At 34.1% G+C, this 13,030-nt stretch overlaps 1 protein-coding gene across 4 annotated transcripts in view; it reads right to left on the bottom strand.

The window, feature by feature from the left end:
• ATR (ATR serine/threonine kinase) overlaps positions 1–13,030 on the bottom strand; it is a 128,765-nt gene that overhangs the window by 93,780 nt on the left and 21,955 nt on the right. For 3 of the 4 annotated variants that reach the window (XM_007502105.3, XM_056808650.1, XM_016425253.2), the window contains 10 exons: positions 11,149–12,026; positions 9,655–9,845; positions 8,990–9,181; positions 4,561–4,769; positions 3,752–3,904; positions 3,359–3,557; positions 2,862–3,124; positions 1,540–1,730; positions 1,347–1,447; positions 228–399 (listed from right to left, as the gene is read on the bottom strand). In XM_007502105.3, the coding sequence (XP_007502167.1) occupies positions 228–399; positions 1,347–1,447; positions 1,540–1,730; positions 2,862–3,124; positions 3,359–3,557; positions 3,752–3,904; positions 4,561–4,769; positions 8,990–9,181; positions 9,655–9,845; positions 11,149–12,026 (2,549 nt within the window). Of the gene's footprint in view, positions 1–227; positions 400–1,346; positions 1,448–1,539; positions 1,731–2,861; positions 3,125–3,358; positions 3,558–3,751; positions 3,905–4,560; positions 4,770–8,989; positions 9,182–9,627; positions 9,846–11,148; positions 12,027–13,030 lie in introns of those variants that run through there. The other variant, XM_007502107.2, reaches the window with a different exon arrangement.

The raw sequence follows: 13,030 nt of genomic DNA, 5'->3' as shown, positions 1-13,030 counted from the left end.
CATTCATTCACCATGAGTATGAATTAATATACATTCAAATATATGTAGGTACCTATATGTGGATACCCTTGTAGCTACTGCAATAGAAACTGGCAATATTTTAGCCCTAATGGAATTTCCCTATTGGGAAAATAAGCTACACTCACACCACAGACTGCCAGTCATGTGCTTCTTGCATACCAGTGCAGTGTTGCTCCTCTGTGGTCACAAGGGATACTGGCTCTTACCTGGCAGATAGGCTTCTTGTACTGGCTGAAAAAGGTTTGTAGTTTAACACATTTGGCTGCAGCTAGAGCTCTGATTTCCGTGTAAGCTGCTCCAGAAATGGATGGTGATTTGGATAACAAACAGTGCAATAGGTGCAAGAGTGCAAAAGGCACCAAATCCCCTTTTGCTGCCCTTAAAAGATGAAAGGTTTTATTAGTGTCTCAAATTTTAGAAATGTAGTTTCCTCCAAATAAACTTGTCTTCCCATAAAGTTTTCTCAGAAGAGTTTCTACATATAATACAACTAAGAAAAATTAATTCAAGTTAACAGTTTATATGTAGTAGTGGACACATTTTCTCTTTTAGAACAAAGGCTTTCCTTATTAGATTACATTTTTCCTGAACTGCACTCACAGAATTTCAGGTTTTTGTTTATTGTTTTTAAAACCCTTGCCTTCTGTCTTAGAATGAATAACAAATATTGGTTCCAAGGCAGAAGACTGGTCAGGGCTAGGCAATTGGGGTTAGGTGACTTGCCCAGAGTCACACAGCTGGCAAGTGTCTGAGGCCAGATTTCCTCTCATCTCTGGGTCTGGTTCTCAATGCACTAAGTCATCTAGCTGCTCCAGAATTATAGGTTAATACAATGAAAAGACATGTTTTAGTACATGTAAACCAACCATTCTTTATTTATTTTCCTCATTAATTCAGTGTTAATTATTAGGTGTTAGTAGATAGAAAACAATGCATAAAACATTTTTAAAGAAGATTAAGAGAAAGATATTTTAAGGCCTGAGATCCTTGATCTTGGGAGACAGGCAGTAAAGTAGTGAATCTGAATCCTGGCTTTATCACATACTATTTGTGTAAGTAAGGGCATTATGTCCCTTCACATCTCAGTTTCCTCATCTGTAAAATGGAGTTGTACTAGATGACCTATAGATGCTTTTAGCTCTAAATCTATAATCTCAAGAACCAGAAATACAATAAGGGAGAAAGAACATGGCTAGAGAGAAGTATCTCATCCATGACAAGCATTCTATGTTGGCAAAATAGTATCCTGTTATGTTTGATATGTAGCAAGATATCAAGAATTTTGAGAGAAATAAGTAATAACACAAATATGAGGTCAAATATACCTTCCAATGTCCCCTGTTGTAAGAATCAAGGTATCCTTCAACTCATTATTTCTTGATATTTGAGCATGTGTATATGCTTCCCTCATTCTCAAAACAAAAAGCTGTAACAACAAAAATATACCCAATAACTAATTAAAGATGTTTTTAGAACAAGATTTATAATAATGACAATGTTAAGAAATTAAAAGTGAACCTCTTTTATAAATCCATCTTCAGAGTCCAACGATTCTAATATATATCTGATATTTCCACTAAAAGCCATTCTTACGTCCTTGTCTGGGTCTTCCATTAAATTTAATAAAGTGCCAAGAACTACTTTTACATCTGCTTCATCTTCCCGAAAATTGAGGTGCTTACAAAGGTGAGAGAGATTATCTATGAATGCTAAAGGGGAAAACACATATAACACCTACTTAAAAATTTTAAACTACATAAGGAATACCACGTCAATGTTTCAATGAAAAAACATTACCACACAAATTTTCAGTTGACTTTTTAGTAATAACATGAAAGAATGACAAAGTCTTTATTACATTCTTACTCTATACCAGACTTAATATTCCATATTGCTACTGCAATAAGGATCTCTCAATCATTGGTTCATCCTGCCAGCTAATTTTCACTTGATTATTACAGTGTTCAATAGCTCAGTCAGAAAATAAGTTACAATAAATAATAAATACAGCCATGCAGCGCCTTCCAAAGAGCTTCAAAATCTCACATGAAGATCACACTAAGGTAAAACTATTTCTAAATCTTCAAAATGTACCTCCTTTGGTGTCATGGAGAATAGGATGCTGGACATGGGAGTCACCAAGCTCTAAGTTGCAATCCTGCCTCAGACATTTATTAGTTAAGTGGCCCTGGGCAGATCACAAACTTTCTCAGTTTTGGTTTCTTCATTTACCAACTACTTCATGGCTTTGTTACGAGGATCAGAGAAGATCATGACAGAAAGTACTCTATAAACCTTAAATCAACACAAGCTATTATACTGCTGCTTTCAGATTTCATTTAGTAAATCCAACCTGTAGGCAAGCTGTAGGCAAGCAAATGACTAATATATTTGCTGCCCAACTGTGTAACTATGAATCTTTTTTCAGTTTATTTAATTCAACTGAATAACCTGTGAACCCAACACCATGGCAAAATCTGACCTTCATTTTCCTCATCTACTAAATAGGGATACCAACACTTTACATCATAGCACTACCTCATTGGATTAATGTGGCAAACATACTTTTTATGTTGTACTTTATGTTTTATAATGAAAGATTATTTTATTTTGAAGAAGTATTATTTACATTAACAGTACTAGAAAAATAATGATGAATTTAATAACAAGCATAATGACCTAAAAAGCAGTTTTCTAGTTCTGTGAAATGCAGTTTTAAAACTTTTGCTAAAATTCTTATTTATCTGCTCTAGTACAATTTCTTTTCAGGCCCAACATGATTCTCATTACTGAATTAAAAGGATAGTTTTTCAAACTAAACAAAACAAACCAATACCTACCCAATTTTACTGGACTAGGTACTTTTTTTTTCAGCAAGAAAAGGATCGGCTTGCAAATAGAAGCTTTCAATAGAGAAAATGATTGTTCACAATCAGAAGCTACGGTGAGGTTCTTACAGAAAACACCAACATTTCCATCCTCAGAGAGAGGTTCTTTTATAGGACTCTTCCACTCAAATGGGCCACAAAGAGTACAAATTAGCTGTCCAAGTACAGTGGCAAATTCTTTCTTGACAGTACTAAAATCATCTTTGACTTTATCTCTGTTTTTAGGGGGAAAAAAAAGTTATCTTTCTGGATATTTAACAATGTGTCCTAGTAAGGAATATTAACAAAGTCATTTGCATAAAGATATCAATCAGGAACAGATTATACTAAAACATGTAAAGATTTTCAAACTAAAGTTGGTATTCACTCTGCATTACCATCAGCATACATTTATTAAGTACCTTAAAAATGTTAAGTTACAGAATCTAAATAAATAAAATAATACATACATGAGAATCTTGGGAATTCTTTTATAAGAATTTTTAATCCGTTGATGCAACAAGATAGAGAATCCTCTAACACAACTAGCACGAATTATTTCATGGGAACTTTGCATTGCCCAATAATATACTGCTGTTCTCCATTCAAGATATATATTTCTCGGGAACAAAGTCAGAAGGTATATACACTGTGACTGTGCCTGGGGTGCTGAAAAGATGAAGTTTATGGAACAGTGTTTCCTGTATCACCAATTATAAATAGTTGCTGCAAAGTCAATCAACAATTAGTATACATTTATCTAACATAAAGGTAGCAACCTAAAATCAAAATCTAATATAAGATGTAAAATAAACCTGATATTAAAGATAGCAAAGAAGACACAGTTTTATTTGTACACTTACTGAAACTATCTGAAATACTTTGGCTCAGGGTGAGAAGATCAGTGCCAAATGTGGTCAACTTTAAAGAAGGATCATCAGAATGGCTATAAATCCATGGAAGTGATAACATTCCACACATATCTTCCAAAATCTTATCTTCAAATGGAGTTTTTACTGAAAAAAACATATACAATTAAGTTGCATCTCAATATTTATTATATTTCTTAAAGTTTTTTAATAAGATAAATGTATTACATAACAACATCAAGTAGATTTTTGCATATTAATAAGCACTACAAAAGTCTGATATCTAGCATTAGAGTGGATGTGACTCTGGTTCCTCAAAGACTGAGCTAGTAAAATATGAAAGCTCTTATACCAAGCTAGAACACTTCTAAGTATTAGCCTGCTAAAATGCATGCATATCATACAAGAACATCTGAGCTAAATTCCAAAAGATTCATCACCTGATTGATGAATTTTCAAACACATCAATTCTTAAAGAAAATCTACCCAAACCAATAAAATCTGAGGTCAGTGAAGTAAAAGAACCTATTTTACAAAAAATATACATTGTGAGAAAAAGAAAAATCAAAATGTTTCACTAACAGAAATATAAGGTTAAGGAATTATCTTTACTTATTTATATGGAGGATAGTAGAGCAAGAAATAACAAAAGAAGTAAACCAGAAAACCTAGGAAATACATTTGTGGGTTCTAAGGATATGGGAATTTAAATTTCAGGCACCAGTAACTCATTAAGAAAGCCTAAATGTATTGATTTCAGTTTAAAAAGTTTTTCCAGTTTGCTCCTTATTTCTATAACTTACCTTGCATATAAAATAAAGCATCAAATATTTTCAACATTCTATCAATCACTGGCTCCACATCAGGCTTCTGAACAGATTCTAATAAGTGTCTACATATCTTAAGCACTCTTTTGATAAAATCCAGAGACAACCAGGTTATCTGTACATTCATTATTAAGTGTGAAGATGTTATCTTATGTTTATGGGGAACAACTTTACAATTAAGGCTGCTGTAAATTAAAAACAAAAAGATATTAGAATAAAATCTTGTTCGATTATATTCAAAACCAGTATTCCAGTAAAGCCAAAGCGATTATGAATATGTAAGAGGTTCAAAATTATTCTGTACCCAATTCATTCTAATCACAAAGAGAATCCAACATAAATATGCAAATATATTCTAGCTTTGTCAAATATAATAATTTTAAACTTAGTTTTCTAGGTTTTGATCTTAGACAGGCCTGTCATTCTGTTTACAGAGCACAATTAGTAGTAATTTCATGTTTAGGAAACAAGATGAATATAGAGTGTGAGGGGAGAAAAGTGTGTTAAGGAAAATAATGTCAAATAAGACTGAATTAGCTGTAGCCAGATGTGAGTGCCTCTAAGTGCATGACTACTAACCTGCCTGTCGCTTCTACAATGGGCTCTAAGATACGAGTTTCATAATAAATTTTCTTACATGGTAAACTTGTTTCTTCCCAACTCTTCCCCAATTCTGGCACTCACTCAGACCTGGCTTCCTGTTGACATCAATGTATCCTTGGTCTTTTCCAGGCCCAGATGCATTGCCACTCATATATCCCTAATGCCTGGTAATGACAAGGGAGTCAGAACATCCCTTCTCCCCAATGCCACTTTTCTCTCAATGAAGTCAGACCCTGGCTCAGTGTTTCTGTCTACCACAACTTCTGCTCTCATACATAGACTTCAACACACATAATGATACACCCTCAAATCTCCTAAATTACCAGTTCCTCAACCTACTCAACTCCAATGGCTTCCAGCTTTATGCCATCTCAGCTACAAAGTGAGATGATGTTTCCTTGATTGTGTTATTACTACAACCGTTCTACATCTAAGTTCATGAACTATCAACTTCCTTTAACTGATCACAATCCTTTATCTTTCCCTATGACTGATGATTCCTGACCTGTTAGGGTTCCCTTCTCACCATCACCTTCATTCCCTCCATCCCTCAGTTCTCTTTCAGACCATCAACCGTGCACACTCTCCTCCTTTCCCTATCAACCCCATGGTGATCCCGTTTATCTCTCCACTATCCTCTACTCTGAAATCCCTTATTTATACCTTTGTTCTATCATGTCTTGTCAAATCCCCAAGCCTAGATTGTTTATACTATCCCCCTCCTTAATTCTATTCATAGTGTTGCTAAAAATCATGAAACTGTGATGGCCTGCAAACTCGTACCTTCAATTGCTTATTAGATAACTTGAACTTACTATACCACAGACATCTTAAACTTAAATTCAAAATGAACTCTTGATCTTTCTCCCTAAGCCATACTCTTTTCAGCTTTCTTATTCATGCTGGGTGCACTTAGATGTCACCTTTGACTCCTTACTCTTTTTTACCCCCAATATCCAATCTGCTACCAAGCCCTGATGCTACCTTCTCAATATCTCTTGTAGATGGCGTCTTCTCCTGACACTATCACTGTCCTAGTGGAGCCTCTCATCATTTCACACCTAAACTGCTGCAATAATCTTCTGTGTGGTCTGCCTCAAGTCTACATCTACTCTAATCTATCCTCAACTACAGGACAGTCTGTCTACCTCCGGCACTCTCCTATTCAGGATGTGCCAATAGCTAATCTTTTGCCTCCAAGATCAATATAAAACTGTTTGGCATTTAAAGCCCCACATAACACAGTTCTTTCCTACCATTCAGTGTTCTTATACCTTATTCCCCAACCCTACATGTTCTCTACTATCCAGTGACCCTGGGCTCTTTGCTGGTCCTCAATAAGACTCTCATTGGCTTTCCTCCCTGCCTGGAATTCTCTGCCGCCTCACTTTTAACTCTTGGCTTTCTTTAAGTTTCAACTAACATCCCACTTTTAAAAAGAAGGCATTCTCAGCCGTCTTTAATGTTAGTGCTTTCCCTTTGAGATGCTCTCCAGTTTATCTTGTTTGTACATAGTTGTTTATGAGTTGTCTCCTACTAGACTATGAACTCTTTGAAGGCAGGAACAACTTTTTGCTTTCATTTGATTCTTTAGAAGTTAGCCCAGTGCTTGGCAAAAAAATGTTTACTGACTTGTTGAATTGACTGAGTCTAATATAAAACTGATTATAAGTCCAAACTAGGCCCTCACTGTAGCAAGGTAATCCTTTGATCTCTCCTTAAACCTTCTACTCCTCCTTTCCTCACAATCTCAGCTGAGAACCTCACTTCTGATTTCACTAGAAAATTTTGAGGCCATTTAGCCAGATTTCCCCTTCTTCTCCTTCCTCATTTCACATTACTCAGATATTTTTTCTACCTCCCTCTTTGCCCTTCCTCAAATGGAGAGGTAACCTTTCACCTAGCCAGTCATGTTCTTTACGTGCACCCTTAATTTTCTATCTTTTTATCTTCTCCAACAAACTGATCCCACTATCATCACCACTCTAATCTTTGTCTCTCCTTAGCTACTATCACCTAACATGCTTGTGTTTCCTCACACTTAAAAACCCATGTTCAACGTGGCCAAGTCCACCAGCTTCATACAATTTACCTCCTCCCCTTCTTAGCTAGTCTCCTTGAGAAAATCATCCATCTCCTTTCCTCTTACACTTCTATACTTTCTATAGTCTTGCAGATGACCTTACACTCAAATTAAATGGCCTCTTCTCCACCCAAATCCTTCCTGACCTCTGAAGCATCTGAGCATCTGACAGTATTGATCATCTTTTAATTCCCAAATTTCTAGATGTTCATAATGCTATTTCCTACTGTTGCTTGTCCTACCTGAGCGACTGCTCCTTCTCCTTTACTAGTATCCATCCCGGTCATAACCACTAACTATGGTTGTCCTCCAATGCAATTTCCTGGGCCCTGTTTTCTTTTCTCTATATATACTATCTCCATTGGTAAAAGTTGGGGTAAAGGAGAGGAAAGAATTATGGGTTACCCAGAACTTTTGAATCTAAGTAATTGAGAAGATAGTGATATCATTAATAGAAACAGGGAAGGTTGAATGAAATTTAAGGGAAAGATAATGAGTTGAATTTTAGACAGGTTGGGTTTAAGGGAGAGCCCTCCAATAGGTAATAGTCAATATGGGGTCAGGATTCATGGGAAAGATAAGGGATGGGAAAATAAATTTAAATTCAATTAAACAATCATTCTTATAGAGGTAAACACTGAACCCAGTAGATTAGATGAGGTAGCAAGAGGGAGAAGAGGACAGAGAAGAGACCTTCAGGGGGTACAGATGTTTACAGGGCAGGAGGAAGATGAATCAAAGAATTCAAGAAGCAGTAGTCATGAATTAGAGAAGAACCAAGAAAAAAGCAGTGTTACAGAAGTGAGGGTTAGAAAACAGTATCATGGTAGAGGGAGAGGTCAATCGTATCAAAAGCTGCAGAAAGGACAGACAGGTGGACATAATTCCAGGTCTAGAGTCAGGAAGACCTGAGTTCAAATCAGTCTTAGATAGCTGAGTGACTGGGAATGTTACTTAATCCTGTTTGCCTATTTCCTCATCTATAAAATGAGCTGGAACAGGAAATGGGAAATCACTCCAGTGATTTTGCCAAGAAAATGCCCAAAAATAAGGTCACAAAAAGCCAGACACAACTGAAATTAGTGAACAACAAAAAGAACTAGAGGGTAGGTAGGTGACACAGATGATAGAGTGCTGGACCTGGAGTCAAGAAGACTCATTTTCTTGAGTTCAAATCTAGTCTCAGACACTTAATAGTTATATGACCCTAGACAAGTCACTTAATCCCATTTGCCTGTTTCCTCATTTGTAAAATGACCTGGAGAAGGAAACCCCCAAATGGGGACATGAAGTCAGATACAGTTAAAACAAAAAACAACGAACAAGGAAAATTTAAAAGATGTCATTCTATTTAGCAGATGAGATCAATGGTAGCCTTGAAGAACATAGTAAGAATAGAACACTATGGTTGGAAGCCATACTGTAAGGAACTGAGGTATAGTTGTGAGAAATTCTGCTACTAACTAGCTGTGAAACTTTGGGCAAATGATTTAATCTCTCTGGGCCTCACTTTTCCCATCTGCAAAAAGATAATAGCTAACTCAGTTTTTATTTTTTATTAACTTCATTTTTAAAAGTACCTTTCAGTTCTAAAATCCAATAACATAATTAATCAAGAGACTTTGTATACTGCAGATAACTTCAATGAAACGAACAAATTAAGACTCCTAATAAGATCTCTTAAATGCAAAGTAAACTTATCATTTATATTGTTTTTACCAGTTCGAAATTTGTTGAGAACAGTGAACAGTACACAGAGCAGTCAACTGCAAGATGACAACAATTCCTTCTAACGTGCAAATAATGGGGCCTTCCATATTATTTTGTTCAAGCAGAATGAGAAGAGATTCAGCTTTCTTGACCAGTGCATTCCACAACATGTTCTTTTCATTCATGTCCACATGCTTAATTCTATAATTAATAATAATTACTTCAGGATATTTTTATTTAGTAGAAACCAAGTTCAAAAAATTAAACATAAAAATGTAAAAGTGTTTATTAATAAAATATATGCTAAATTATTAGGTTTAGAGCAAAAAATAATTTCTGGTTTAATATTTCTCTAAATGATACTTAAATGAAATATTTTACCTGATATTGAATTTTATAAATTACTATTCTATAAAGTAATCTCATTGTTTTAAGTATTTTGAAAAGAAAAATTAAATAGACACTGGGAAGACCTGTACAATCATTACATATATTTGAATACAGATTAATGAATTTCAACCTTACAGTAAGTAAGAATGCAAAAGCATCCCTTTCACAAAGTTCTGGCAAAATAAATGGGAAAAATTTAAGTATTTATGAAAAGCAAGTATTTAACTTAAAGTGCTAATGAGGTTTTATTAACTTACTAAATACAAACAGAATTACAGCCTTACTCTTCTGCCTGTCCTGCTGATTCAGAAAGATGTTTTGATGATAAAGTTAGTCGCTGCCTTTTTTGTGGTATTCCACTACAGCTGCTCCATTCATCATTAAAAGATGTATCTTGCTCAGTTTCACATTGAAAGTGCTCAAAGATTTCCATACTTTCAAGTTTTAATGCTGCATAAAGTGAGCCCAGCAAGTACTGAGAAAAAAAAGGTTAAGAAAGTCTATTAGCAACCATGCTTCTACTAATCAGAAATATAAAAGGGAGAGGGAAAAAAAAAGACTTCAGATGTTACTTAATTCTTAATAAAGTTAATTGTTTTTCAAAGATCTTAAAGTCCTAAATTAACCACTTTTATTCCTCTCAATCTGTGATGGTTATTTTCAAGTTAATTTTATTAAAACTATACTCCCTCTTAATAACTGCCATCTCACTTTCTTACAAATACCACAAAGATAAATTCTAACAAGGAATTACCCAATTACTTCCATAGGGAATATATATGCCTAGGTTTAAGAAAATTATTTATCGAATTAAAAAAAAAATCAAGGTAACATATCTATTTTATATTTTTTTTTGCCCAACTCTCAAAGCCAAATATGTTTGTTTCCCATGACACATTGCATAAAAAACATTTTATAAACTGCTATCCACCTCCAGAGAGAACTGATGAACTGAGTTCAAATTAAACCATAATTTTTTTTGCTTTGCTTTTTTTTTTGTGATTTGGCTACTATGGAAATGTTTTATATGATTTAACATGTATAATTAATACATTGTTTGCCTTCTCAGTGGTGGGAGAGGAATGAGAGAGAAGAAGAGAATCTGGAAAATCAATAAAATAATGTCAAATGTAAATAAATAACAAATTAAAAATACTTTATTAATCTATTTACTTATTTACATGTTGGTATAATATCATTTTATCTATCTTATATTGGCAATTTCCACTTTCTTTCTTTTTTTAAAAATAAAAACCCTTAGTATTACTGTGTATTGGTTCCAAAGCAGAAGAGTGGTAAAGGCTAAGCAATGGGGGTTAAGTGACTTGCCCAGGGTCACACAGCTGGGAAATGTCTGAGGCCACAATTTCCACTTTCTAAGAGAATAGGTCTACATAGATTCTTAAAAGATACTTAATAGATACTCCTTCAATGAAACTGATGATCAGTGCATTAAACCACTACTTCATTAACAATATTAAAAATTAATTTTCTGCACAAGCAAATTTTTATGTATCAGTCTAAATATACACAGTCTCCTTTCAAAATTTTATTTTAATCACCAAATTAGTGAACTGATTCCTCTGAAATCACAGTCAAAACGCATTATGTACACAGATATACAGTAGTGAGATAGGCTGCACTTTGGAAAATAGTATGTAGTCATAGTTCTGCATTTGGGCTCTTTCTGAAAAATAAACTTTTCTCATGAATGATCAAAGTACATACTACAAACAACACATGTACATATCTACCAAATAATATTCAAAATTACCCACCTCTCCTTCTAACTGAGCTCCAAGTGTATCCACAAAAACTCTACAAATGCTGCTTACATGGGTCTTCCTGATTTGTAAAGCAGATTCATACCCTGCTGGCACAAATCTAAGGAAATATTGTAGTAAGTGACACAAAGCCAATTTCAGCAGTTCTGATTTAAGCCTCACAAGCACACCTGCTTCAAATAGGAGACAGAGTCTCTCCAGCAACATACTCAAATACACAGGTTCCATATTTTTATGAGCCTCTGCTTCAAAGGGGAACATCATCTTCATTAACTGTGATAAGGGTTCTTCATAGAGTTTTAGTTGATCTGTATCCATTTCTACAACATTTTTTAGTAGTTCAAAAAATGAGTTGAAAAAAGTGTTTGCTAATTGTTCTGGTAGTCCCCCAAGTTCAAAGAGTTTTGTCAAAAGACAAATTGATAAAGTTTTAATGTTAGGACTTCCATACTTCATCAGAGAGCAGCCTATCCCCCAAAGTAAAAGTTCCTGTCTTCTAAAAAACACGATGGCAATAATGTCATTGAGAATTGTTAATAATGCAATTTCAATAAACTCTACATTTTGCATGCTTGATAACTGCAGAGGAGCAGACTGTAAACATCCCATGTGTTTATCTAGGTTACTTAAAAATCTGTTCACAATCACTGGCCATTCTATGGCTTGTCCCATTTCATTTCTTTTGTGAAGATAAATCAGATCTTCAAAAAGATGTAATAATTCTCTTGTTAGCACTCCAAAAATTGTTGAACTCTTGCTTTTATAAAGAAACAATAACGAGCAGATGACTTCACAAATATTCTTGTGTAACAAATGGCAGGATGGAGTTGCAGCAATACGAAAAAGTCTTGTTGTAATCCAGTGACTGAATTCTTTAAATTAAAAAAAGAGTATTAAGAACAGAAATACATTATACATGTCACAACTACAAACTTATTTGCTAAATTTTTATTAAATGGCAATGAATGCATAATAATATATAATATATAACATATATATTATATATATATAATAATATAATTTATAAAAATCTACATTTCCTATATAGTTAGGGATATAATTAACAAGTCAAACAAATTAGGAAAGTGGGGAGCAAAAGAAACTATTTTATATACATATATGAAGCACAAAAGACTATAAAGCATATAAAAACAGTGGTCTGATTTTTACAAATAAAATCCTAACAGTTTATTCTGATTCCATTCTCTACCTGTTTCAATCTATCTTTCTCAAACACTCTTGTGCTCCAAAAACTTCAGTTTAATGAATAACATACAAACTTAGTTTGATATTCAAGGTCTTTCCTAGGATAAGAAGACATATCTGAAATAGAGACTAGCTTGGACAAAGCTGTAGAAAGGGAAAATGTCAACATTTGGGAACAGCAAATAATAGTTTCATTTGATTGTAAAAATAGGAAAGGTAGTAATGTAAGAGAAAACCTAAAAGATAGATAGAAGTCACATTTATTTAAATTTCAGGTAAAGACTTTCAACTTTATTCACGAAACAACAGCACTAATGATTTTTCAGCAAAGAAGTAACAAAATAAAACCTATTCATCAAGAAGGGCAATTTGTGAATATCAAAGCTGAGAGACCGATTGGAAGGCTACTACAATAGTCTAAAGGGGAAGAAATGAGAGCCTATACTAGGATTGTGGCAATTGGGATGCATTTGAGAAGATGGACTTGAGAAATATTTGAAAAATAGAATTACTATGATTTGGTCAACCACTCAATGTATAAGACGAAAGGCAATTTTCAAACAACTGACTTGCAAATGAACCTTAAGAGCATAATCTATTTAATAAGCTTATTAATAACAAGGCCATGATGTAGTTGTAGAGATGAAAGTTACATAAACAAAACAGAAAT

The sequence above is a fragment of the Monodelphis domestica genome, chromosome 8, assembly GCF_027887165.1.
Source record: "Monodelphis domestica isolate mMonDom1 chromosome 8, mMonDom1.pri, whole genome shotgun sequence".
Taxonomy (NCBI): domain Eukaryota; kingdom Metazoa; phylum Chordata; class Mammalia; order Didelphimorphia; family Didelphidae; genus Monodelphis; species Monodelphis domestica.
Note: the sequence above shows the minus strand (reverse complement) of the source record. Positions and strands in the feature narration are given on the sequence as shown.